This window comes from Vulpes vulpes, chromosome 3, assembly GCF_048418805.1.
Source record: "Vulpes vulpes isolate BD-2025 chromosome 3, VulVul3, whole genome shotgun sequence".
NCBI classification, from domain to species: domain Eukaryota; kingdom Metazoa; phylum Chordata; class Mammalia; order Carnivora; family Canidae; genus Vulpes; species Vulpes vulpes.
In genome coordinates, this window is record NC_132782.1 from 137,791,313 (window position 1) to 137,817,914 (window position 26,602).

At 42.9% G+C, this 26,602-nt stretch overlaps 2 protein-coding genes across 7 annotated transcripts in view; both read left to right on the forward strand.

Moving 5' to 3' along the window:
* MCOLN3 (mucolipin TRP cation channel 3) overlaps window positions 1-18,875 on the forward strand; it is a 29,002-nt gene extending 10,127 nt beyond the window's left edge. For 2 of the 4 annotated variants that reach the window (XM_072754713.1, XM_072754715.1), the window contains exons 4-13: window positions 1,874-2,027; window positions 4,057-4,141; window positions 4,223-4,319; window positions 8,268-8,367; window positions 11,569-11,681; window positions 11,765-11,914; window positions 14,422-14,523; window positions 14,637-14,759; window positions 15,604-15,810; window positions 17,683-18,875. In XM_072754713.1, the coding sequence (XP_072610814.1) occupies window positions 1,874-2,027; window positions 4,057-4,141; window positions 4,223-4,319; window positions 8,268-8,367; window positions 11,569-11,681; window positions 11,765-11,914; window positions 14,422-14,523; window positions 14,637-14,759; window positions 15,604-15,810; window positions 17,683-17,817 (1,266 nt within the window). In that variant the 3' untranslated portion in view covers window positions 17,818-18,875. The remainder of the gene's footprint in view (window positions 1-1,873; window positions 2,028-4,056; window positions 4,142-4,222; window positions 4,320-8,267; window positions 8,368-11,568; window positions 11,682-11,764; window positions 11,915-14,421; window positions 14,524-14,636; window positions 14,760-15,603; window positions 15,811-17,682) is intronic. The other 2 variants (XM_072754714.1, XM_072754716.1) reach the window with 2 other exon arrangements.
* A 2,927-nt stretch (window positions 18,876-21,802) lies between these two features.
* MCOLN2 (mucolipin TRP cation channel 2) overlaps window positions 21,803-26,602 on the forward strand; it is a 51,952-nt gene continuing 47,152 nt past the window's right edge. The window contains exon 1 of one of the 3 annotated variants that reach the window (XM_072754719.1): window positions 21,803-22,118. In XM_072754719.1, coding sequence (XP_072610820.1) covers window positions 22,042-22,118 — 77 coding nt within the window. In that variant the 5' untranslated portion in view covers window positions 21,803-22,041. Of the gene's footprint in view, window positions 22,119-22,299; window positions 22,564-22,608; window positions 22,857-26,602 lie in introns of those variants that run through there. The other 2 variants (XM_072754720.1, XM_072754718.1) reach the window with 2 other exon arrangements.

Below are 26,602 nucleotides of genomic sequence, written 5' to 3' on the forward strand. Positions count from 1 at the left end.
TTTAATAGGGAGATATAAGCAGTAAATAAGATAATAAACAAGGATATTATTTGTCAGTTGGTTATAAGTATACTATATTAAAAAAAAAGCAGCAGGCAGAGTGAATGAATGGAGGTGGTCAGGAGAGGCCTCTCTGGTAAATGACAGGTGGACAGGGCAGACCAGAGTGTGGGGAGGCATGCTGTAGCCATCTCAGGGAGGAGCCCTCCAGGGAGAAGGGGTAGCATGAACAGAGCATAGAACAGTTTTGTGTTTTGGGTATCGCTGTCCTAAGGGCATTACATGCATTAATTTCACTTATTTCTGTAACAGTCTCATGAGTTCCATATGGAGACTAGACTGTGGTGAAAAGCAGATGGCAGGCAGGAAGACCACTGAAGAGATTCAGCTTGTCAGGGTGAGAGATGAGGGGGTGTGGACAAGGGTGAGAGCAGTGAAGGTGATGAGAGGCAGTCAGATTTGGGGTATAATTTGAAAGTAATGCACAACTTTCTGATGGACCAGAAGTGGAGTATGAGAGAAAGAGGCTAAAGGATCATCATTCCTAAGCTTTAGCCTGCAAAGCAGAGAGGCTTATGGAGTCACTGATTAAAAAGGGCATTTTCATGGAAGGAGCTAGTTTTTCTGTTGGCACGTTTATGTTTGAGATATCTCTTAGACACCAGAGGTGTCCTGCAGGCAGAGTGCTACCCATGTATGGAATTCAGTGGAAAGGTCAGGAGATGTAAATTTGGAAGCCATCAGCATACAGATAATGTTTCAACACGGGACTGATTGAGATCACTTATGGAGAGAATGTGGATGAAGAAGTCGAGGACCGAATCCAAGGGCATTCTGAGATGTAGAGTTTGGCAGGAGCAGGATTCAGCAGAGGAGACTGATACTGTGTCCCAGAAGTCAAGTGGAAAAGTATCCTGGGAAAGCACCAGGCTGCATCAAACACATGGGCAGGCTACGTTAAATGAGAACCATGCCTCAGATGTGATAAAATGCTGCTCTTGGTGGGCTGGATGAGGCCTAGCTCAGCATCTATCCCATAAGGCTCAGATTATAAATGATTTATTTCATTTAATTTAGCATGTTTCACATGCATTGTTTCATAGGATTATTTATCTCTGTATCCATCCCGTTAAATTGTTAATTCCAAAAGATGGATACCTATCTTTGTATCACTAATTGTGCCAAACAGCATTGTTCATGGTAAGCTCTGAAACACTTTTTTTCTACAGAAATCCATTCAGAGTTTTAAGTTGATGATTATTCCTAAGTACCATAAGATCCTCATTTGTAAAATCACATTTTATTTTATTTAGAGGACTCCCTGGGACAAGGGAATATTGCTGTGGAAGTGACTAAATTGTGTTCTTGCAACGATAAAGAAGAAACAGGTTTTTGGGGGGAATTATTTTGCATGTTAGCTTCCTATACTTGCCCTTTCCTATATTACAGCAGCAAAGCAGAACCCTGACCTTACAAGAAATAGTTCAGAGATAGATAAAGTTCGTATTCACACTGAATGTAAAAATCAGTTCCTAAACATAGTTCTTTAAAGAAGGAAAGATCCACAGAGATGATGTGCTGTAAGAGACCATTTGTAGACAAGAGACCAGAGGTTCAGAAAATTTGTGACTTGCCCACGCTCATAAAAATGAGACGCAAGCCCAAAACTCTAGTTTGGAAGTACTCTTGGCTGGCTGCTGTCCTGGTGCCCATGATCATGTCCTGTGCTCTGTGTATCACTGTGAATGTGAATGTCTCCACCTAGGACGCAGGTTGGAACCTGCCCATTTCACAGGAGGGGTGAGTAAAATCATGGCTTCATTTCTGTCTGGCTGGTGTTCCCATCCTTTTTTGTTTCTCTTTTCCATTGAAGTACTTGCTGCTACGCAATACCTCGGTTGGGAATCATGCTTATGAGAACAAGGGGACGGAACAGTCTGCTATGGCAATCTGTCAGCACTTCTACAAGCAAGGAAACATCTGTCCTGGAAATGATACCTTCGACATTGATCCAGAGATTGAAACTGGTGATGTTCTTCAAAAGACTAGAGCTTCTATTTTTTAACTCCTTGATTCATACTTAAAATCAGCAATTTCATCTCTGAAAATGTTCATTTGGTCAGTGCTATTAGGTCATAGCAAGAAACTATGTAGGATTTGTTATGTGTTGGGTACTGTGACTTTACTGTGACTTATGATTTTAAAAAGCAACAAGAACAAACCAATAAGGCAAAATATGTTATTATCCTCATTTTATAGAAGAGTAAAGTATGGCTCAGAGTTAAGTGATATGGTCCAGATGGAGCTAGTGAGAGGTGGTGCTGAAATTTGACCCAGGCTGTCTGTGCTCTTAGGCACTATATTCTTAGCCTCTGTGTTCCACTGCCTCTTGCACTGGATAAGCCAGTTAAGTACACTCACCCTTACAAAACATTGTACCTGCAAATTCGTCATGCATATAAAACTCCCTCCCCTGAACTGCTCTTCTCTACTTAATATCTTGTTTTAATCATTTATTTATTTTTTAAGATTTTATTTATTTACTCATGAGAGACACAGAGAGAGAGAGGCAGTGACATAGGCAGAAGGAGAAGCAGGCTCCATGCAAGGGAGCCTGATGTGGGACTCCATCCTGGGACTCCAGGATCATGCCCTGGGCCGAAGGCAGGCGCTCAACCGCTGAGCCACCCAGGTGTCCCAACTACTTAGTATCTTTGATGGTTGGTTCGAGAAGGAACCAGAACCAGGACTTAGAATAGAATGGCTTAATATATATACATATACATACATACATATATATATATATATATATATATATATATATTTTTTTTTTAAGTAGGTTCCATACCCAGAGTGGAGCCCAGTGCAGGGCTTGAACTCACAACCCTGAGATTAAATTAGCTTAAGTCTTTAAGTTAAAAGTTAAATGTTCAAATGCCTTTTACAATAGTCACTGGGACATTTTTTGGAGGAGGATAGTAAAGGGTTACAGTACAGATTAGTGAAATCTTCTAAAATACTGTCTTCCTTTTTTTTTAAGTGCTTAAGGAGAAATAGTATTTTAAAAAATAGGTCCCTTAAATTCAGAAAATTTTATCTTAGGTACTACAAGTGCTTCACGTTTATGCTTAGGATACAAAAAAGAGAGAAGGGACTCAAAGTTTAGGCTCACAGAGGCAGGGAGGAAGATAGCATTCTATAGAAGACTAATGTGAGAGTTCAGGTCTCCTACCCCTTACCCACTCCAGAAATGCTGTAGCCACTTGTGTCTTAAAAATAAATGACTCATTCAGTCAGAGAAAGACAATTATATGGTTTCACTCATATGTTGGAATATAAGAAACAGTGCAGAGGACCATGGGGAAAGGAGGGAAAACTGGGAAGAAATGAGAGGAAGACAAACCATCAGAGACTCTTCACTTTGGGAAAGAAACTGAGTGTCGCTGGAGGGGAGGTGGGTGGGGGATGGGGTGGGGGTGGGGTGACAGGGGGATGGGTATTAAGGAGGGCATGTGTTGAGATGAGCCCTGAACGTTACACCCAATGGATGAATTACTGAACTCTACATCTGAAACTAATGATGTACTATATGTTGGCTAATCGAATTAAAATTTATTTTTATTTTTTTTTCTTTTTTAAAAGAAGCAACTCAGAATTCTTCACCCAAATTGCTTCTAAGAGCCTTTTAAAAAATTTTTAAAACGATTTTATTTATTCATTCATGAGCAACAGAGGGAGAGAGGCAGGGACATAGGTAGAGGGAGAAGCAGGCTCCATGCAGGGAGCCCAACGTGAGACTCGATCCCGAACCCTGAGATCATGCCCTGAGCCAAAGGCAGATGCTCAACAGCTGAGCCACCCAGGTGCCCCCGAATTAAAATTTAAAAAAGAAACAACTCATTGTAACCAAGTGGTACTGACGTTTAGCTTTTAAATCTGAATTCAGAAGAATAGTAGAATCGGAATATCTGGTCTTAAACGCTCTATCCTTTCAAGATGCAGGTCACTTCTTTATTTTAGGCTCTGTGCGTGACGTTGTGCTCCTTTCCATGGCAGAGTGTTTCTCTGTAGAGCCAGCTGAGCCTTTCCACGTCGGAACGCTGGAAGAAAATAAACTCAACTTAACGCTGGACTTTCACAGGTGAGGGAGGCAGGTGGGAGGGCAACCTCTGTGTCTGCGCGCGTAGGTTTCCGCTGCACTAAAGCCTCCCCTGTCCCCTAGACTCCTCACGGTGGACCTGCAGTTTAAGCTGAAGGCCATTAATCTGCAGACCATTCGGCATCACGAGCTCCCTGACTGTTATGACTTTACTCTGACTGTAAGTGTGGGCTGGGCTGAATTTGGTCCCAGTCCCTGAATTTTTGAAGAAAAATTGTTTGACTTAGTTACACGCTTCATCTACCTGTATTAAAGCATGGTCAAGTGTACGGGATGTCTGCACTTGAGTGTGCAGAGGGGAAGCGCTGGTAGAGCTGCCTTTATTTCGTGATGGTACCTCGTTTACTTGTTAATTATCCTCTGTACCTCAGTGTAGGTTCTGGGAGGGCAGGGCCTATGCCTTGTTCGGTGCCTGGCACAGGGGAGGTGTTCAAATACAAAAGGAGCAGAGGCTTCTGGGTCCTCTGTAGTTGGCCCTTACCAGTCTGTGGCTGTCGGCTTAGGGTCATTGCCAAGAGTTCTTGCTGCTGAGGCTCCTCACTGCAGGGGTGTGCGGCCTGTGGGTTATTGTTTGCAGTACTTTCCGTGGGCTGCGTCTGGATGCTCTGGCTCCTCCCCCTTCAGCACACGCTGTCGCATCTTTGTTCTCTATATTCCAGTGGCACATGGAGCTATTAATGCTCTCTAGAGAGCACAGGATGCCTCTCTTGTGAGTTGATCACCTCATTAGGCTCAGGCTCAGAAATCCAATGCTGAGTGGGGCATATGTGGAACTGCATTTGATACAACTTGCCTCCATATGGTCCAGATTGCTGTTACTTCGGCAGTACTTCGTACCAGAGCTACGTTCATGATATTCAACTAATTGGCTATGAGAAATCGAGTTTTCAGAGGTTGAGGTTAAAAAAGTTTCAGAATATAGTATAATTAATAATTATGCATATCATTTAACAGGAAAAAACACTAATACTATAAGACTATTTTGTATTAGGCTACAAATTCTGATCCTAATATTAGTCAGGAAGTTATGAGTTTTCAATATTACTTGATTTTTTTAAAAATTGAGCCACTGTCCACAGTCTTCTCTCTTGCCCCTCGTCTCCCTTACCACCCCCTGTACCACTCTCAAACTGAGAGTCACCTTTCAGAAGTTTTATCATTCTCAAGGCTCAGTTCAACTGATCTCTTTGTGGATTCTTTTTGTGATGCTTCAGATAGGAACACATCCTATGCTCTGAACTCCAGGGTTTTATTTTTATTTTTATTTTTTAAGATTTATTTATTTATTTATGATAGAGAGAGAGAAGTAGAGACACAAGAGGAGGGAGAAGCAGGCTCCATGCCAAGAGCCCCACGTGGGACTCGATCCCGGGACTCCAGGATCACGCCCTGGGCCAAAGGCAGGTGCCAAACCGCTGAGCCACCCAGGGATCCCCCTTTGGTTTTGTTTTTATATTTTATGTAGGCTCACCCACCTTCTCTTTTGTTTTGTGCATTTCTAGGCTTTTATCATCAACTCTACTAGATTGAAAGCTCCTGGAAGGCAGGAATCATTTTACCAGTCTCTGCATCCCTCAAAGCACATAGTAGATGACTCAAATATTTGTGGGATGAATAAATGAAACATTTGTAAAATGTAGACCCCTTCCCATGACTCAGTACAGTGATGAGAGCAACCTGGCCTGTTAGCTGCATGCAGCTGTTCTGTTTTTCCTGTTATTGCAGATTCACCCCAAGCTATGCCTGTGCATTGTGGATTTAGTGTTGTCTCACAAAACTATAGTAGAACTGATGCCCTAGAGGGTGGTTTAATAATAGTTCATGTTTACTTATAACTTTATGGTTATAACTTTATGGTTATAAGTAAACATGAACTGGGGCACTATATGCTGATTTAAAATGCAGGGGCTTTGGAATCAGGCAAGCCTAGATTTTAATCTAGTTCACCAGTTAGTAGCTTATAACTTTAGGCAAATTACTTAATTGGTTTGAGTTCCAGTTTTCTCATTTGTTAAAACAGAATTAATGCCCACCTACCTAACAAAGTTGTGAAGACATCTATCTGTTATTTGTCTATCTATCTATATACTTCATATATATGAAATATATAAAGGACCTCCCTTAGTACCTGGTATATAACAGCTATTTATGAAACTTTCCTGGGCGTGCCTGTAATTTGGATTCATCATGTAAAAGTAATGCGTTAACATTCATTCATAGTGGTTTAACATATTCTTGCATCATATATTTTGAAACTATTAGGTATATAAACATCTAGGATTCTTGTGTTCGTTTGAGGAACTAACTCTTACATCATTATGAAATGGTACTTTTTACGCCAGTAATATTCTTTGCTCTAAAATCTGCTTTGTTTGACTTTAATATAACTACCCCAGCTTTCTTTTAAGTAGTGTTCCCCACTCTTTTGATATTAAGGTATTTGTGTCTTATGTTTAAAGTGGGTTTCTTTCTCTAGACAACATAGAGTTAAGTCTTGCTTTTTTCTGTGCTATCTAATCTGTTCTTAATCCCATCCATTATTTTTTCTTCTTTGTTTAAAGAATTGAACTTCTTTGGAGCCCTCCTGAGATGTGATTGACATTGAGCCAAAGTGTATTTACTCAGCAGATATTTAGTGAGCACCTACTATTTTTAAAGCCCAGAGACTGTGTGGGGATAAGTATGGGTTCTCCTTAGCAAATATTTCTGACTCATTCAAGTAATATGAAGCATCTTTCCTTTGTGAGGCCATGGGCTGGGTCCTCCAGCAGCTGTGGAGGTATGCAACATTGACAACACTTTAAGTTGCTTGTCAAGGAAAGATGCTTACAGTCCAACCTGAGAAACGGAGTAATCAGACTCACCAAATTTATTTGAAAATTTATATCTGCAGGCATGTCTGGTTACCCCACATGAAGAAGCTTCAGTAAAACTCATTTAAATGGCAGACTTTTTTGTTGTTGTTTTTTGAGATTGAGAGCACAAGTGGGGGAACAGCCTCTCTGTTGAGCAGGGAGCCCAGCAGGGGGCTCAGTCCCTGGACCCCGGGAACATGACCTGAGCTAAAGGCAGATGCTTAACTGCTTAACCGCCTGAGCCACCCAGGTGCCCCTAAATGGCAGACTTTTGAAAGGATGTTTTTCCTTTAGGACTTGAGAGAGGAGGCACTAAAAACAAGCTGAACAAAACCAAAACTTATTTCCTTGCTTTCCCTATCCCGATAAGGGGAAAGTGGAGAGAGCTAGAAGGCGGAGACAGTAGGAATATGAAAGTTGTTCTGGTGTGGCTTTGTCCTGCTGGGTGCCTGATGTCTTGAAGTGGTGATCCTTGAAGCAAGACACAGCTGTTGACTACCTGGCACCACATCCTTTTTTATATATGGTACTAGAGTGACTAAGAAATCTAGGTCCAGGGAATCCCTGGGTGGCTCAGTGGTTTAGCACCACCTTCGGCCCACGGCATGATCCTGGGGTCCCGGGATCGAGACCTGGGTCGGGCTTCCTGCATGGAGCCTGCTTCTCCCTCTACTTGTGTCTCTGCTTCTCTCTCTCTCTCTGTGTCTCTCATGAATAAATAAATAAAATCTTAAAAAAAAAATAAAAAGGAAAGAAAGAAAGAAATCTGGGTCCAGAATGAAAACCTGTGAAAACCTCCATCTGAAATGTTCCAAGCCTGAGATAATGAACCTCTGTCTTAGTAAGAATTATAACAGTACTGACGAACTATCGCCAGCTGAGTCCCTGGGGTGGTGGGGAAAAGCATACTTATATCAGCTCTTGTTCATACCAAGAGGACATCTAGAGGTAAAGAGGAGAGAGATCTCTTGTTTTATGAGTTGTCCAGGGCTGGAATACTGTCCTAGAAATATAGGATATTAGAGACTAAAAGATCTCAACCGAAGATCTTGTTCAACTTTCTCATTTCACAGAGAAATAAAGGGCATTTCCCAAGTTGAACAGAGTTAGCATCAGCTCAGGGATGAGAGTCTGAGATGAAATCTGGGTGGGTATCCGTTCACCTTAAAAGATTTGTTTCCTAATTAATATATAGAGATGTCTTGACTTTAAAAACTATAGCTATGTTTTTGACACTTTTCTGTTCTTCACAGATAACATTTGACAATAAGGCCCATAGTGGAAGAATTAAGATAAGTTTAGATAATGATATTTCCATCAGAGAATGTAAAGACTGGCATGTATCAGGATCAAGTAAGTGGTGAATTTTACTAGTTTTGAAAATGGTTACTAAATAAAAGAGCTATTAAATTACTGGGATATGTGGAGCAACAAATGAAAGAATTGGAGCATTCTCAAGTTCCTAATTCTCTACAAATAGATCAACTCATTGTAGGGATCTGGTGTTCCAGGCAATTCATAAGTTATTAGTAATTGAAATGACTTTTACTGACCTCTCCATGTGCCCTCACTGGCCCAGTTCTTACCAAAAAGTGCACACGACCCCCCAGGAAAAAAAAATCACATATGCCCAAAGTAATATTTATTGAGTGCTTACTGCATAAGAACTTCCACCTACATTTTAATACTTTTAAAATTTCCTTGAGATAAGCAGCATCCCTATTTACACAAATAAGAACCTAAGGCTTAGAAGTAAATCTTGGTGCCAGTAGTCATTACAGCCAGGGAGAAGTCATGTAGGCTCACCCTGAAGCATCCCGCACATTATATTTATATTTAGGAATGAGGAAAGTGTCCATTCTTGGAAATATGGACATGGACATGCATTCAGCTATAGACTAAGTACCACTGAGAATTTTGGGGCTGAACTGGAGAAAATTGACTGGAAAAGAATGTATCTGTCTCATTTTCTAGCCCCTTTGGTATGTTACACTGGACTAAGTCAGGGGTTCTTGGATTCTAGTGAGCAGAAGAATCAAGGCAAGGCAGTCCACAGGTCTGGGGTGGGACCAAGGATTGTGCAGGTCATCCTTTTCCATGCAATACTTAGAAAATCATTGCCTTAGGGCTTGCTGTTCGTGGATTCACAAAGTTCAGAAGTGGTAATGAGATAGTAAGGAGAAATGAAATTAAATTTCTTCATTCTCGTGTTTTTTTTTTCACTATTAGGTAACTTCAAATATATGAGGCTCTTGAATCACAAATTTCACTTCAGCTATAAAATTGTTTATTTGAAATCCAAGCCTGTTATGTCATCTGTAACCATTGCAGTACTTCTCCACAAACTTTAGAATAGAGAAAATGAGAGCATATGAAGGTACCTGGCACTCAGGCTTTCTCTCAAATGTTTCTTAGTTTTTAAGTTTTTCTAAAGTAGATATAGACATTTTGGTAACAATTAGATGCCCTTTGGCCAGTATTAATGGGATGCTTCATTATAGAGTTTTGAACTATAGAACTATAGTCTTAAGTGCTTATCTTTTTATCAGTCTACCTTGTCAAACAAAGACAAGCTCTGTAGCACAGCACATGACAGCGGAGACCTCTGCTCACCTTCTTCACCTGGCTCTAATCATGGTGGCTAGCACTTTGTGCTTGAAATTCTCCAGAATCTGTACGTGGATGGCTCCGCCTTGTCACTCAGGTCTCATCTGAGACCTGCTGCAGCTTACAGTGCCTTCTAAATGAGCCTCTTCTCCCCACTCCACTACACCAGCCTCTCTCACTTACACCAAGTGGTTCTTGAACTTCAGTGTCATCTGAGAGAGCTTGTGAAAATGTGGTTTCTGATTCAGTGGGTCTAGGGTCGGGCTAGAGAGTGTGCATTTCCAACAGTTCCCAAGGGATGCCAAGAACCACTAATACAGAGTGACAGATGCTGGAGACAGACTGCAAAGGGTTGAATCCTGACTCTGCCACTTACTGGCTATGGAAACTTGGGCAAGTTTCTGTGACCTCTTTGTGCATCATTTTCTCGCCTGCCAAGTGGGGGATAATCACACACACCCCTTTATTGGCGTTGTTGTGAGGATCAAATGCATCAATACATATAAAGTGCTTAGGACTATGTGTGGCATAGCAATACCTGTTAGTTACTATGCTTTATTTTCTTCATATCACTTACTCCTGTCTGAAAGCATTGTGTTCATTTACTTGTTTACCTCTCTGCATGTCGCACTGCAATAGAATAGAAGTTCCACAAAGTCGGGGGTCTATCTTGGTCACCACTTGGTGTGCATTCAGCTATAGACTGAGTATTCTCAACATCTAGAAAAACACCTGACACATAGTGGGTTCTTAATAAATATTTTACACCCAGATAGTATATTTTAGTAAAATGTGCAGGAAGGCTAACTGTATTAAGAACAAAACACCATAGACTGATAATTAAAGATCTATTATTGATGGTTGTAGTAGTTTTTAAAAGAAGGAATTTTTAAGAAAAGATTTTATTTATTTGACAGGGGGAGAGGGAGCATAAGCAGGGGGAGTGGCAGGTAGAGGGAAAGGCTGGCTCTCCACTGAGCAGAGATGGGGGGCTCAATCCCAGGACCCTGGGACCATGACCTAAGCTGAAGGCAGATGCTTAACCAACTGGGCCACCCAGGTGCCCCTAAAAGAAGGAGTTTTAACTTTCTTTAAATACTCATGGGGAACACTTACCAGTTGTTTTTGCAGAAAGAATGTCTGAACTATCTAAATTATTCCAAAAAGCAAAGTGAAGGGTTCCGATAAAATTTGAAAATGCTTCTAAAGGATGCAGAAAGGCCTGAATCAATGGAATGGCTCATCATATTTTTGAACAAGAGATTCTACATTATGTATATGCCAATTCTCCATAATTTATACATTTAACATGAGTCCTCCCAAAAAATTACCAGTAGGATTTTTATTGGAATTTAACATCTGATCCTAAAGAATATATGAAAAACTAAGCAAGAGCATCCAACAAAAATTCCAGAAAAGAGTAATGAGAGTTATTTGTCTTAGGCATTAAAACACACAAAAACATCAAAAGGGTAAAATATGGTACTTGAATACATACAGTAATTTGGCAGCTGGTACGGATGGCATTTCAAATCATTGGGAATAGGATTTAGTCTTTTGATTGCCAAAAATAAAAGATTGTTAATTTCCAACAGTGGAGAAGATGTGGAGTTATGTGTCAGTGTGTACACTGGTACGATCTTTTCAGAGGACAATTTCTTAGGATTTTTTTTCAGAACTATGTATATGCCTTACCCCAACAATTCCACCTTTATATATTCATTTGCCTAAAGAATCATGTGCACCTGTGCATAGAGAGGACTTGGAGAATTATTGTAGCAGGAAAAAACAGATTACAATCTGAGTGTCCTTGTAAATGTTAAATATCTGTACTGTGGTATGTAATGTAGCAGTTAAAATAAATGAGGCTAAAAATGAAAATAAAAGAAATAGAGGTCACCATATTGATGTTCCGCTGCATAAGCAGGTAATGCTCTTTCCTTCCAGTTCAGAAGAACACTCACTACATGATGATCTTTGATGCCTTTGTTATTCTGACATGCTTGGCTTCACTAACCCTGTGCCTCCGATCTGTAATTAGAGGACTTCAGCTTCAACAGGTAGGGCTTCTTGCCCTCTAGAAATGCTTCGGCCACTGTGATTGACAGAGAAATTCACTGTGACTCCCCTCTTTTCCCTAAAGGAATTTGTCAATTTTTTCCTCCTCCATTATAAGAAGGAAGTTTCTGTTTCTGATCGAATGGAATTCGTCAATGGATGGTACATTATGATTATTATTAGTGACATGTTGACAATTATTGGATCGATTCTGAAAATGGAAATTCAAGCTAAGGTAAATTTTTTCCATTTATACCATCATTAGTATCAGATTTGCACTAATATTTTTCCAGAATGTGAGAATTTGCAGAGTAAATTATTTCTTTCAAACATTATGTTGAGTAAACTTCAAATCAGTAGCAGTCTCTTAAATCATGTCAGGAAATCTCTTCGTGATTCTTTAGGCACACAAGCCTCCGTATCAGAGTCATTTGGGGATCTGGTAAAAATGCTCCATGTTAGACTGACTGAATCTGAGCCCTGGGAGTGGGCCAGTGAATTCTTACCCCATGGAAACTAAGGTTTCACAAGAAATGCTAGAATCTTCAACAACAACAAAAGAAGTAGGACTGGGAGTGAAAGTGAAACCCACCTACTACTATTTGAGTGCTTGCAGTTGCTGCCCTTTTCTTACTTTGCCCATTGATAGGCTATAACGTTTTCCATTTTTTAAAAAGATTTTATTCATTCATTCATTCATTCATTTATGAAAGAGAGAGGAAGAGAGAGAGAGAAGGGAGGGTAGAGTGAGAAGCAGACTCCCTGTTGAGCAAGGAGCCAGATGCAGGGCTTGATTCCAGGACCTTGAGATCATGATCTGGGCCAAAGGCAGACATTTAACCAACTGAGCCACCCAAGTGCCCCCCAAGGTTTTCCATTTTAAGTTAGGATTAACTTAGCCTAGAAATCAGTTGTACCTCCAAAGCAAAAATCAAATGAAAAAAACAAAAAACAAAACCCCACAACCCTATGTTGTTCAAACTAACCTTATTCAAATTTATATTTTTCATATTTTTTTTCTTTTCTGAAAACTCTAAAACTCTAAAACCCCTGCCCCATTCTCACTGTCCACTGATGACCTTCTTTCTATTTCACAAAAAAACAAGAAAAAAATAGAAATTCTACTACCTCCCACTTCATTTATCTACCTACCAGCATCGGTTCTCTACAGCACCCTTCCCATTAGCATGTTCTTTGTTCTTTTTAAGAGACAAAAATCTCAACCTAGTTTCTATCTAGCTACTTCCCTATTTTTTTGGCTCCCCTTTATATAGCAAAAGACCTCAAAAGAGTAGTTAATCTTGTTTCTAATTCTGCTCCTCCCATTCTCTATTATATCTGTTTCAATCAGGCTGCCCTGCCACTCTGCAGAAAAATGTTCCTTCCAATGACCACCAGTGCTGCTAAGTTAAATAATCCATTATTTATCCTCATCTTGACCTATCAGCACATTTTAACACTGCGAGCACTCCCTTTTTGATGATGCACTTTTTCACTGGGCTGTCACCCGGTTCTCTCCTACATCACAGGCTGGTATTCTGACTCCCTTTGCCGGCTCCTTCCTACTTCTCCAACTGACTGAAGTGACAATGCCTGAAGGTGCAGTGCTTGCACATATTCTCTTTCCTGCCACTATCTGGGTGATCTCATCCTGTCCCATGGCTTTAACTAGTAGCTCTCTACCATTGATTTTTATTTCATTGATTTCTAAATCTATATCTCTAGGTTAGAATTCTTCCCTGAACTCTGATCTCAAATATCCCTCTGTTGGTTCCACATCTTCATTTTATGTCTACTTGGCTCCTCAAATTTAACATACCTAACACAGAACCCCCCCAAATTTCCACCTCCATGGCCCAAACCTGCTTCTTCATAAAGTCTCCATTTCTGATTTCAGTTAATGGCAACTCTTTTCAGTAGCTCAAGACAAAAGCCATAGATGCATCTGTGACTCTTCTCTTTCACTAATCCCATCTCCCCTCCATCTAATCCAGGAGGAAATCCTAGCAATCTATCTTCAAAAATCGCCTCTTTGCCTTCACCATGACCAGGCTGGTTCTAGCCACCATCAGCTCTTATCTATATTATTGCAACAGCCTTCTCACTCTTCTGACAATCTGCTCTTAAACCGTAGCAGCCCAAATGGGATCATATCACTCCTGTTCAGAGCTTTCAAATCTCCCCGGCCTATCAGATTGAAATGCAAAGTTGTTAAATGAGGCCCTAAACTACCTACCCCCTTACCTCTATGACTCTACTCTGCCCCTTGCTCACTCCAGCCTGACTCCCTATCTTGCCAGGCACCCTCCTACTGTGGGGCCTTTGCACTAGCTAGTCTCTGTGCCTGGAACACTCACTCCTCTCCCAGATTTTTGCTTGGCTTGCTCCCTCACTGCCCTCAGGTCTTTGTTCAAATATCACCTTTTAAGTGAGACCTTCCTGACCAGCCCCATTTAAAATGCAACCCAATAGCCATTCTTTCTCCCCTCCCCTGGATTTTCTCCTCAACACTTACCATCAGCTGAGGTATTGAGGGTTTTGTTAATTTATTTCTATTACTTCTCCCCACACACACTAGAATGCAAGCTTCATGGGGGAAGGAAATCTTGTCTCTTTATTCATTTATTTGTTCTCAGCACCTAGAACAATGTGCCTGATTCATATCAACCCCCAAAATATTTTTTTGCCCAAATGAATTCTGTTAAATAATCTCTTTTCCTCCCCTGCCCTGCTCTGTTTTAGAGTCTAACAAGTTATGATGTTTGTAGCATACTTCTTGGGACTTCCACCATGCTTGTGTGGCTTGGAGTCATTCGATACCTCGGCTTCTTTCAGAAGTATAATGTAAGGATTCCATGGATCGCCCACAACGCTGTTACCATTCCTATCTTTCTGAGTTAGTGCACTGCTTTGGCTGAGGGACAAGTGGATTCTAATGGCCTCTCTTCCTTTCCTAGCTCCTTATTCTGACCCTGCAGGCAGCACTGCCCAGTGTCATCAGGTTCTGTTGCTGTGCCGCTATGATTTATTTAGGCTATTGCTTCTGTGGATGGATTGTGCTGGGGCCGTACCACGATAAGGTACCAATAAACAACTTTTTCCTGTTACTATTAAGCTCCTACATTAGTGCCAGGGGCTTGTTAGCCCTTTAAAATGAACTCCTTCTATTTCGTGACTCAGTCTGAAAATGTCGAAGGTAGTATATCTGGTGCCATGTTTATAAACTGGTAAGGTGTGACCAACTTGAGAGAATAATTGATTGACTCAACTACCTCACCTCCTCCCCTGGAATGTATCAGATAATTATGTCTTTGGTTAGTTAGTTAGTTAATTAGTTATTTCCACCAATGAGGTCAAGACTAGATTCATCAATATATATTAGAGTAAGCTATTTAGGCAAGACTTGGAAGTGTGACCTTATTAAAAAGGTAGTATAGGGAGAAACTTGAAGAAATATTTGAAAATTTTGTTAACAGAGTTATAGTCTTGATTGTAATGCCATTACCCTAAATGGAATGAACTTTCAAATAAGAAGTATGAACATGCATGCTTAGGACTTGGGTATCTCTAGTGTTTCTAGAAGGGTTCAGAGGTTTTTCTAGGATCTCTTTCTATGTAGGTAAAGTGGGCGGTAAGACTTGACTCAGAAAAGCACTTAGGGTGAGCCTAGCCCCTTCTGCTTCAATTCAAGCTGTCCCATTAAGGGGAGCCTCAAGAAGGAGCTGGTCATTCCAGGAAAAATAGTAGATGTTATAGAGGTTGTGTATACCACACAGCAAATGCTTATAGTTACGTGAGATTAACTACATAGTTTGTGGCAGCAACTTGAGATATCTGGTCCCATTATTTTATGATGTCATGAACAAAACCTCCACTGGAAAGGTACATGGAAAAAAGTGAACTTTTTCTCTTTTCCTTTTCTAGTTCCGTTCTCTGAACATGGTCTCTGAGTGCCTTTTCTCTCTGATAAATGGAGATGATATGTTTGCCACATTTGCAAAAATGCAACAAAAAAGTTACTTGGTCTGGCTGTTTAGCAGAATTTATCTCTACTCATTCATCAGCCTCTTTATATATATGATTTTAAGTCTTTTCATCGCACTGATCACTGATACGTATGAAACAATTAAGGTAAGTTCATCAAGAGCCGTAAATAGCAGCATTTTCCCAGAACTTGTAGAATGGCAATAAAATAGGGTACCTAAGAGGGAAGAGAACTGATAGAATGTTCATTTTTTCAGGGTAGAAAAGAAAGACTTTAATTTTATTTTTTTTAAAGATTTTATTTATTTATTCATGAGAAACACAGAGACAGAGGCAGAGGGAGAAGCAGGCTCCATGCAGGGAGTCCAATGTGGGACTCGAACCTGGATCATGGGATCAGGACCTGAGCCCAAGGCAGATGCTCAACTGCTGAGTCATCCAGGCATCCCAGACTTCAATTTTAGATACTGAGACACAGAAATGAAGAATTAGAATTTGTAGAATGTTGAGAGTTTTGTCTCTAAGTAAGATTTTTCAAACAAACTTCTAAAATTTTATTAGAATTATAAAGACCAGGGGTGCCTTGCTGACTCAGTCAGGAAAGCATGCGACTCTTGATCTTAGGGTCATGAGTTTAAGCCCATGTTGGGTGTAGAGATTACTTAAAACTTAAAAAAAAAAAAGACTTCTAAAAATCAGTAAGCATAGGGTGAACAAAATATATGGCATTTCAAAATTTTATTTTTTTAAATCTAATTTTCATAGAGAAAAATTGAACTCTTAGTTTGGAGCGTGCTATGACTGAACCCATACTCTTTGCAAGGCCCTGTCTGGGACCATCCCAGAGGCCTGGTCTCTAGAAGAGTGAAGGGATTGATATGTCAAGTACTAGCCAGGTATGCTTTATACATGTCAGAAACATGATTTGAAAAACTGTCACTTAGATGGGATATTTTAAAACTCAGTTTGAGCCCTTTGAAATATGGAAATGCAGGGTAAATATCCATATATATATTTAAATTTCTAATAACTTTATGCTATTAGGTATACTGTTAGCATAGACACTTCCACTTCCACTTGCGGACTTTCTGGGTATGAGAGGGCTGATGAAACATGATGTCGTACAAATGATCCTGGGGACAAAGTGAAGGTTGGCAGAAGTTGATGGGTTATGAGTTGATAATTATGAATACCTTGCTTATGAAGCGAGGACCATGACTTCATTTTTACTGAATTAGAGGGCTCCCTGCGTGGAGCCTGCTTCTCCCTCAGCCTGTGTCTCTCTCTGTGTCTCTCATGAATAAATAAATAAATAAAATCTTTACTGAATTAGATTTTAAGAACCAACCATCCTCCGTACTTGCTTGGCAGTTGTGTGCTTAGAGTCACCAAAGCCACTGGGAAAGATTGTAGTACCTGTCCAGATCCCTCCCCACTGTGCTCTAAAAATTCACTGCCTTTAGCTTTGCATGCAGAGAACTACATGTTATTTAAGGGTGATATCTTAGGTCTCAAAGAATAGTAATATGAGTCGACATGTCTTGATGATACAAGTCTGAGACTCACCGTTTAGTTGTTTACCTCTTTCCATGAGCTCAGAGCACCTGTCAGGTGGGCAAGTGATGGCAGATCCTCTCTAGTCAGGGCATGTTCTAGAGATCTTAGATCCCCAAACTGATGCTAATACAGGGCCCTTAAACACACCTGTCTGTCTAAAAGGGAGACTCCAAAATGATGTGCAGGCTGGATTCCCCCTGGAAAGACAGCTCAGACTCATTTGGGGTTGAACCAGACCCACAAAAGAGCCTCTGAGGACACTGTAGAATTCTAGACCCACTTTTCCTTAGCTACACCGAAGAATTGCTCTAGAGGCAATATCTCCCTGAAAATACTTGGCAGTGACTGAACTATCACCCTAGAAAGATCCCCCTCCCTTGCCAAATATTGAATTTGGAATAAAACTGTTTTCAAGAGACTTATTCATGAGAGCATTTTTATCCCCCTTATTCTTCCGTGTAGCATTACCAACAAGATGGTTTTCCAGAGACTGAACTTCGTACATTTATATCAGAGTGCAAAGATCTGCCCAATTCTGGAAAATACAGATTAGAAGATGACACTCCAATATCTATATTCTGCTGTTGTAAAAAGTAGCCATCAGATTAAGTAGCCACAGCATCAGCCATCTGTGCTCTGGAGGGAAATATACAATATAGCTGAGTTGGGAAGCTATATGGATATTTTAAGATCAGGTGTCGTATGTTTAAAGACTATTACTTTGAGCAAACTGATAGCTGTAATTGATCAAGAACTATTTATACTTTTAAAAGCAACATTTAATGTCTTTTGCAGCTTTATGTTGGATTTTTTAAACTAGCTTTGATGAGAGAAGCTATTGGATTCTTATATCTTGTTTATTTTGCCATAGTTTTAGGATATGTTCTCCATCCCCTTCTTCAGCTCCTATCCTCTTGAGTCTAGCTATCCTGACTGGGTTGATTGTATCATCAGGGGAGAACAATGCCTGGTCTGACTTCACACAAATCACCAACCCTGATCTTGACCACTCTCTGGGGTTTGTCTCTGAGAGAGAGGGGGGATGTGGTTGCTGTGTATCAGTAATCATTGTATTTTAAAATCTTCTCTTAAAGGCCTCTTAAAGGGCAGAGTAAGAAAGAGACAACTATTACCAGCAAACAGTCTAAGATTTGGTCCTGAAGGGCAACTGTTACATGATGCCGCTTTTAGTTCCAGAAAGGATCAAGTTTTTTAGTATTCGTGTATAAGTTTTCTCTCCTTCAGTGTTAAAATACGGAGTTAAAGAGTACCCTATATATGTATAAAAATTAAAGTGCATACCAAAGGCATATTCAGTTCTACAGGGATTATTTTAGTGTTTGCATGGCCTTGCAAAAACTCTCTGATGTCCCGTGCCCCTCACAGCACATTCAATCTCACAGAATTGTGTTTTAGGATCAGGAACTGTGATTTTGGGGGAGAGGTTCGAAAACTCACATTAAAAACATTTTGAAAAACAATACTGCTCAAAACGTAAAAATAAATGGGAAATATATGCCTTCAAAAGACACAGAAACAAAGTCTCCACCCCTGGATGCTGCTGATTAGAATTTCAGGGATTTTTACAACATGTATCTTTGTTTTGTGTGCAAAACATGAATTCAATGGTGTGCAATAAAGGTTTTCTCAAAGCAGTCTTTTTTTTTTTTTGTAAAAGAAACTGGTTTGTTAATTTTTTGTTTTAAAGGTTAAATGAATATAGCTTTGAGACACTGAAGTCTTATTATTTAACAGAAAGTCAATCATAAAAATGACTCCCAATGCTGAAATGTGAGGTTTTACAATGAGTATAAGCTGGTGTTTCATTTGCACATTGAAATTTGAGATATTTAGAGTTCTCCATTGTAACTACTACTCCCTCTACAGTGTTTATCTTTTTATTTAAATTCAATTAATTAACATATAATGTATTATTAGTTTAAGAGGTATAGTTCAGTGATTCATCAGTCTTATATAATACCCAGTGCTCATTACATCACTGGCCCTCCTTAATGTCCATCACCCGGTTACCCTACCCCCTTTCCCTCCAGCATCCCTCAGTTTGTTTCCTATGATTAAGAGTCTCTTATGATTTGTCTCCCTCTCTGATTTCATCTTGTTTTATTTTTTCCTCTCTTCCCCTATGATCTTCTGTTTTGTGTCTTAAGTTCCACATATAAGTGAGATAGTATGATAATTGTATTTCTCTGATTAACTTCTTTCACTTAGCATAATATCCTCTAGTTCCATCCATGTTGTTGCAAATGGCAAAATTTCTTTCTTTCTTTCTTTTTTTTTTTTTTTTTGGATGGCTGGGTAGTACTCCATTGTGTGTGTGTGTGTGTGTGTGTGTGTGTGTGTGTACACACACACACCATATCCTCTTTATCCATTCATCTGCTAATGGACATCTGGGCTCTTTCCATAGTTTGGCTATGGTGGACATTGCTGCTATAAACATTGGGGTACAGGTGCCCCTTCGAATCACTACATTTGTATCTTTGGGATAAATACTCAGTAGTGCAATTTCTGCATGGCCTGGGTGTTTGATAAGTATTTACTTACTGTTGGGGTGCCTGGGTGGCTCAGTGGTTGAGCGTCTCCTTTGGCTTAGGTCCTGGGATTGAGTCCTGCATCAGGCTCCATTCAGGGATGCTGCTTCTCTCTATGCCTCTGCTTCTCTCCCTGTGTCTCATTCATTCATTCATTCATTCACTCCATTCATTCATTCATTCATCTATATAAAAAGAATTTACTTACTGTTTATTTTTAAAATAATACCTTGATACCGATCAATAATCTATCACCCATTATAGCTATTGATGTACATGTATCTCTTCTCCGCTTTGTGAAACTAGGAAACTTCTCCAGATTAGGAAAACAATTCAAGATCACTAACTGTTAATTATGTGTCTGTGTAGCAGCAGTGTGGTGAGAATAAAGGCTTTGGAAACTCAAAGACCTGAATAGAAATCTTGGATCTACTACAAATTGTGTGGATGACCTCAGGGCAGTAACCTAAACCTCTCTGAACTCATTTTCCTCATTTCAAAAGGAGATGACAGTACACAGAGTGCTGAGTGTTCAATGAGATAACATGTAAATCAACCTTCCTACCTAGTGGGCACTCGGGGTTACTCCTGGCCCCTTGAAGTAGGGGGCCCTCGCACGTGGTAAACGGTCTTAAAAAAACGCACAATTAACAACGAATTTTCTTTTTAACTACCCACTGATAAGTTATCCAGTAGAAATACTGAAGTTTTAGAAAACACTTATAATGAGTAGTTGGTTGATACAAAAAGAAGTTATCCCAGTTTACAGTCCCCTTCTAAAGGGATTGTTGTCCCTAGTAGAGTCCTAGCATTTTGAGGTTAATAGGGTAGTTCCTTCATGGCAGTTTTTCTTTGAATTAAAAAGGCTTGGAAATTTCTTAGTGTAAAAACTGTGTGTATACATATATATATCTGTACATATTTACACAATATACATAAAATGTCTTGCTTTCCATATAGTTCCTCTAACACTTTCCAATCAAGCCACAGTCTGTCTTTTTCACGGAATCCACATCCTCCCCACAAGAACAGCCCTGGACAGTTTCCTCTCCGCTTTCTAAAAAGGAACCTAACCAAACCACCCTTGCACCCACCTGTGGGGACTGTACTATGCAAACGGGATCTTCCAAACCCGGGGTGTCCTCACCCAGTGGGCACCTCTGATGAAAAGGACTCTAAAATAAGGCATTTTTGCCTTAAAAATGACTTTCAAAAGAGGGTCAAGTATGTATATCTATTTACATCATTCTGTCCAGTTACCTCTACCTGCAGACACATATTAAAATAATTACGCAGCAGAGTATCCTCTGAGCTAGCGAACTCCAGAAACCTTTTAAATGCTTGCTGAGCCAAGTCGCCTGGAACTGGGGACTTGCGCTGCTACCGCGTGGAAAGAGAAACAGGACTCCGCACAAAAGAGGCTGTCGCCGGGTCCAGGCTGCCAAGTGAGCATCACCGGCAGCTGAACGTGACATGTGGGCACCTGCCGCAGGCGGGAGCTCTGGGAGGGGAGGGCAGGGGCTGCAGCAGGTGCACCGCGCTCCCGGCCTGGGGCGGCTCCAGCTTCCCCGCTCCAGCGGGAGGCGAGGTCTGTTTTCTGGCCCTCGTGCGTCCAGAGCGCTTCACGTCTCTGAACCCTGACGCTTGTCACAGTTTGTGATCACACGCTTCAGAGTGCAAACACGCTCCAGTGACCGAGCTGATCCGGATGAACTTGCCGGGTCACGCGAAGTCCTGGGGGAGAGGACCGTGGGGGAGAGGACCGTGTCCTTTTTTTTTTTTTTTTTAAGATTTTATTTATTTATTCATGAGAGAGAGAGAGAGAGAGAGAGAGGCTCCATGCAGGGAGCCCCACGTGGGACTCGACCCCGGGTCTCCAGAGTCACGCCCCGGGCTGAAGGCGGCGCTAAACCGCTGCCCTAAACCGGGGATCCCCCGAGGGCCGGTGCCCCCAGCCCCCAGCGCGGCCCTGTGTCCTGGGTGCATCAGAACGGAACCGGTGACAGGACTGCGCAGTGGAGGAGAAACCCCGGAGGGCGCCCGGCAGGAGCCCGGAGCGCAGCGAGCGCGCGGCCCCGCCCCCGGGGGCAGTGCGGAGGGCGCCCCGCGCCGCCGGCTCCCTGGAGGCCGCTTCTCCGCAGCCAGACCTCGCGGCAGACACCCGGCGCCCCCCAGAGCCGAGCGCAGGGGCCTGGGGCCGGCACGTCGGGGCCGAGGCGGGTGCGGCCGTCCACCCTCCGCGCCCCTCCTGGCGCTCGGGCGCCGCGGCATGCGCCCCGGCCTGGAGGCCCTGCACCTGCCGGCGTGGAGCGGAGCCTCCGGCCCGTCCTGGGGGCCCCGCGGCAGGTGGGTACCCCGGGGCGCTCGGCTCCGCCCCGCCGGGCGCTCCTCGCCGCCCCCGCCCCCGCCCCGGGCTGCTTGCCCCCCGGGGTCCTCTGGCGGCCGCGCCCTGGCTCCGTCTCGCACGGCCCCGGGGCTCCGAGGCGCTCCCCGCGCGCTCCCCCGTCCGAGGTGGCGGCTCGGGGCCCCCCCTCCGCCCCGGGGTGCACGGCCGCGCCCTGGCCCCGCTCCAGCCCCGGAGGGCCCCCGGCCCGAGGCCCGAGCCAAAGCCGTGCAAGGTTTCGACGCCGGAGCCGCGGGGCCCAGGCCGACCCGGGAGGCGCCGACGCTCCGGAGAGACCCTCGCCCCGGGCCCCGCCGCTCGCCGCCCCGCCCCGCCGGCTGGTAACCGCTTGCGGCTGCCTCAACGCGCTGGGCGTGGCCTTCCGGAGCACCCCGGCCGTTCGCTCAGGTGGGGGGTGCGGTGCGGTTTACCCCGATTCCTCCGCCTTTCCGAGGAGGCCGCCCCGGGGGTGCTGCGAGGCCCCCTGCTCGGGCTGCTGCCCGCTGCGCCGCGGGCCCGGTGAGCGCGCAGGCCCGGGCTCCCCCCCCCCCCCCCCCCCCCCCCCCCGCTCACGGAACACGGGGCGGCCCGCACCTTCCTCGGGCGGCGTGGACAGGGCAGTGTCCCGGCGAGGAGAGCCACGGCCCAGGAGGGCTTCCCTGATCTCTCTAGAGACTGTCCTGATAAGCATTTATTCCCAGGCAAGTGTGGCATATGTTTGTTTTAGACGGTGGAAAGGCCAGTTTTGAGTCAGAGGACGTCACTTTGGTACGACTTTCTTGGCAACTGGATACCTGTGTATGTTGCACCCAAATGAACGTCTCTCTCTCTCTCTCTCTCTCTCTCTCTCTCTTTTTTAAAGATTTTATTTATTTACTCATAGAGACAGAGAGAGGCAGAGACACAGGCAGAGGGAGAAGCAGGCCCCATGCAGGGAGCCTGACGTGGGACCTGATCCAGGGTCTCCAGGATCACGCCCTGGGCTGCAGGCGGCGCTGAACCGCTGAGCCACCCGGGCTGCCCATGACCATCTCTCTTAATGCTGGATGTCTGGTTTTAATGGGGCAGATGAGCAGAAGTTGCGTATTTCTTCCATCTGCCTGAGCTCTAAGAGCCCTGTCCTGAGAGCTGGGGAGCAAATGGACTGTGGCTTTACCTAGTGTGCTCTGCTTGGACTGATAAGCAGGCTTGTGCTTATGGCAGGTGTGGTGTATATAATCTTTCTATTTCTTAAATCTTTACTTAAACCAGCATTTTTCTTCGCCTGTTTCCTTCAGGACTTAACCATTTGCATCATATCCAGTGTCTCCGGAGGCTCCCACTCTTTACAGCTCTGGACACATCCTCCACTGTGTGCACAAATAACTTTTGAAAGGATTCTGATTTGAAATGTGTGTGTGTGTGTGCGTGTCTGGTTGTGCAGTGACAGGGGGAAACAGAAGGGGTCCTTAAGAGAGAGGTGGGACAGGTTGTCCGGATGTCAGGACAGGGCTTCTCATGTTTTATGTTGAAGGGACCTACGGACCACATTGTTCTCCGCAGGGGTTGGGTGTGGGCTTCACACTTTTAGGAACTGCTCACTGCCTCTCTGATGTGCTAACTAAACAGCCCAAGTTTGGGGGAATCCAGTAGCTTCTTCCTTTTGAGTCATCAGTCTCAAGATTTCAGCTCATTTTCCTCTTCATACTTTGAGTCAAACTCCCATTACTGTAAGCTTGCCCCTCTCCTGTAGCAAAGCTCCCATAAACCAGGTTCTGTGGTGTGGACCCTTTAAAAATACCTTTCCCACTCTTCCCCTGACTGTTCCCATGCAGGGGCCAACATAATGGTGCTGATTTTATTTAATCTCCTGCACTTAAAAATCGGTAAATCCTGATGAAGTGTTTGAGGAGGCCATGCTCTCTCCTAGCAAGGAGGAGCACATCAAAAGTGTGGTTTTTAACAACAGAATAACAACTATAAAATGTCTTCATGAGCAAGGGTAGGGAGACAAATTTCGAACAGAGTGGCAGAGAATAGAGAACTGAAAGTCAGCAATGGTCCTATTCACAAGCTGAGCTCTTCAGGCCCAGGCTCTGTTAGTGAAGTGAAACCCAGGATAAGACAATTCTCAAAACTTAGTGGGAAAACAGGTGATTTCTTGTGGCTACAATTTTCAAAGTAAAATTAGTTGCCAAAAGAAGCCCTTCTGGCCAGGAAAGTTAGAAGTGGGATCTTCCCTGAGGCTGGGTTGTTCTTAGCTGAGGCCAGGAGTCTGGGTTCCATGTGTCAGTTCTGCAGAATGAGATCACCCTTGGGGGAACTCTCACATCACGTGTTGTGGGCTTCATAGATAGAGAAAAGACTTTTTATTTCCAGACTCCATTCTTTTTTACTCAACTGCAATATTCTTTTCAAGGTCAAATGTTTATTTTTTTATTTTTTTAAAAGATTTTATTTGTTCATGAGAGACACACAGAGAGAGGCAGAGACACAGGCAGAGGGAGAAGCAGGCTCCATGCAGGGAGCCCCACGTGGGACTTGATCACGGGTCTCCAGGATCAGGCCCTGGGCTACAGGCGGCGCTAAATGGCTGAGCCACCCGGGCTGCCCAGGTCAAATGTTTAAAGCCAGGTTTTGGTTTATGTACTTGTTTGTTTGCTTTGCCAATCATCTGGGGGGGAGGGGGTTCTTTCCATTTTCCTTAGCCTGCCTCTTGCTGGGCTTTCTGTTCTTGGGTCTCTGCCTCCTTTACCCTTGGTGTGACGAGACTGCTTTGGTGAGGCAGGGGTGCCAATAGGCCTGTCCCCTCAGTTGGGGGATGGCTTCCTTTCTTCTCCTTTGAAGGTTGTCTTTTGGGATTTCCCCTTGAATACAGCAGGTGTTTCAGCCTAAAACATCTATTAGGCAATAATTGGTGACTAGTGAAGTTAAAGGTTCTGAAAAATTGTCCTTGCTATCATTCCAGAAGACCCGTAGTCTAAGTGGTGAGCTTAAAAGAAAATCCTGTCATCTATAGCAACCTATAGCAATCCTGTCACCTATAGCAACTAGAGGGAGTTTTTAGAGATAGGGTGAATATAGGGATTCCCCAGCTAACACTGAGGTGGGCTTGACTGAAAATAAGGTAAACTCATTCAGTGGCTTGAGGAGAAATTGATTAATTATGGTTTTGTGACTTTTAATTTTACTTTTCCTTAGGTATGGGCATCAAAATTGGGCACTTCTTGAAATGTTAGTGAAAGCAATGTGTAAGGAATGCTATAATTCCAGTCTTCTCCAGCTTTCCTTTTTTAATTTAATTAAAAAAAAATTTTTTAAGAGAGAGAGATTGAGAGAGAGAGAGAGAGAGAGAGAGGAGGGGCAGAGGGAGAGGGAGAGGGAGAGAGAATCTTAAGCAGGCTCCATGCCCAGAGTGGAGCCCAGTCTGGGGCTAGATCTCACAACCCTGAGATCATGACCTGAACCAAAAATCAACAGATACTTAACCAACTGAACCACCTGCGCACCCCCTCTTCTCCAGCTTTCACTGCTCTTGGAATCCCGTATTGCTGAGAAAAGGAGTTTTGCTTTATTTCTCTCTGACCTAGAGAGCTGATTGGTCAGGATGTTTTTTCAAAGGGAGTGTGACTTTTTCAGAACAAGCACTTTTAGGATATGCAGCCCTGGTTCTGCTCTCCTGCTGGCCAGAAGCAGCAAAGTGGTGACGGGAGATGATTTTATAGGAACTGGGTGGCATGGTTCAGGCATCTCTAGGGAAATTCCTGAAAGTTGTAGCATGCACATTTTTTATCAGTAGCTCTAGTGAAAAATGAAAAGCTCTACAATCTGTCTTCTCAGTGCTTCTCAGGATTAGAATGAGCACATCATTTCTGTTCTGAGAGCTATGCTTAGAATGTAACTAGTTTCTCTCTCTGACTTTCTCTTCATCTTCTTCTTTTTTTTTTTTTTTTTCCTCCTTGACTTCCTTTAATTGGGGCTTAACTACCCCAGAGCCTCAGCTGTCTGGATCTCGATCTGTCTCTCTCAACCTCTCTCTTTCTCTCTCTCCCCCTCCCCCTCTTTCCCTCCCTCCTCCTCTCCCACTCTCAGCAATTCAGCAAATCATGACAAAATCAGTTCATTGTAGAAATTGGAGTAGAAGAAAAAAATCCAGTGTGGGTTGTTGGGATTGTTCTAAAGTCTTCCATTTGCCAGATTGCCTTGTGACATTCCCCCCAGGCCAGCATGACCATTGCTGTAGAAATACTGAAGTTCAGGGGCACCTGGGCGGCTTAGTGATTGAGTATCTGCCTTTGGCTCAGGTCACTATCTCCCTTCCGCACAAATGTTGGGCAGGGAAACATTGGATTACCTGATAGGTATTATTAGATCCTTTTGGACATAGCTTATTTTAACTTAAAATGGCAACTCAAGAATCCATTTGTCAATCACCAAAAATCAAGAAAACGTGGAAAACTTAAGAAAA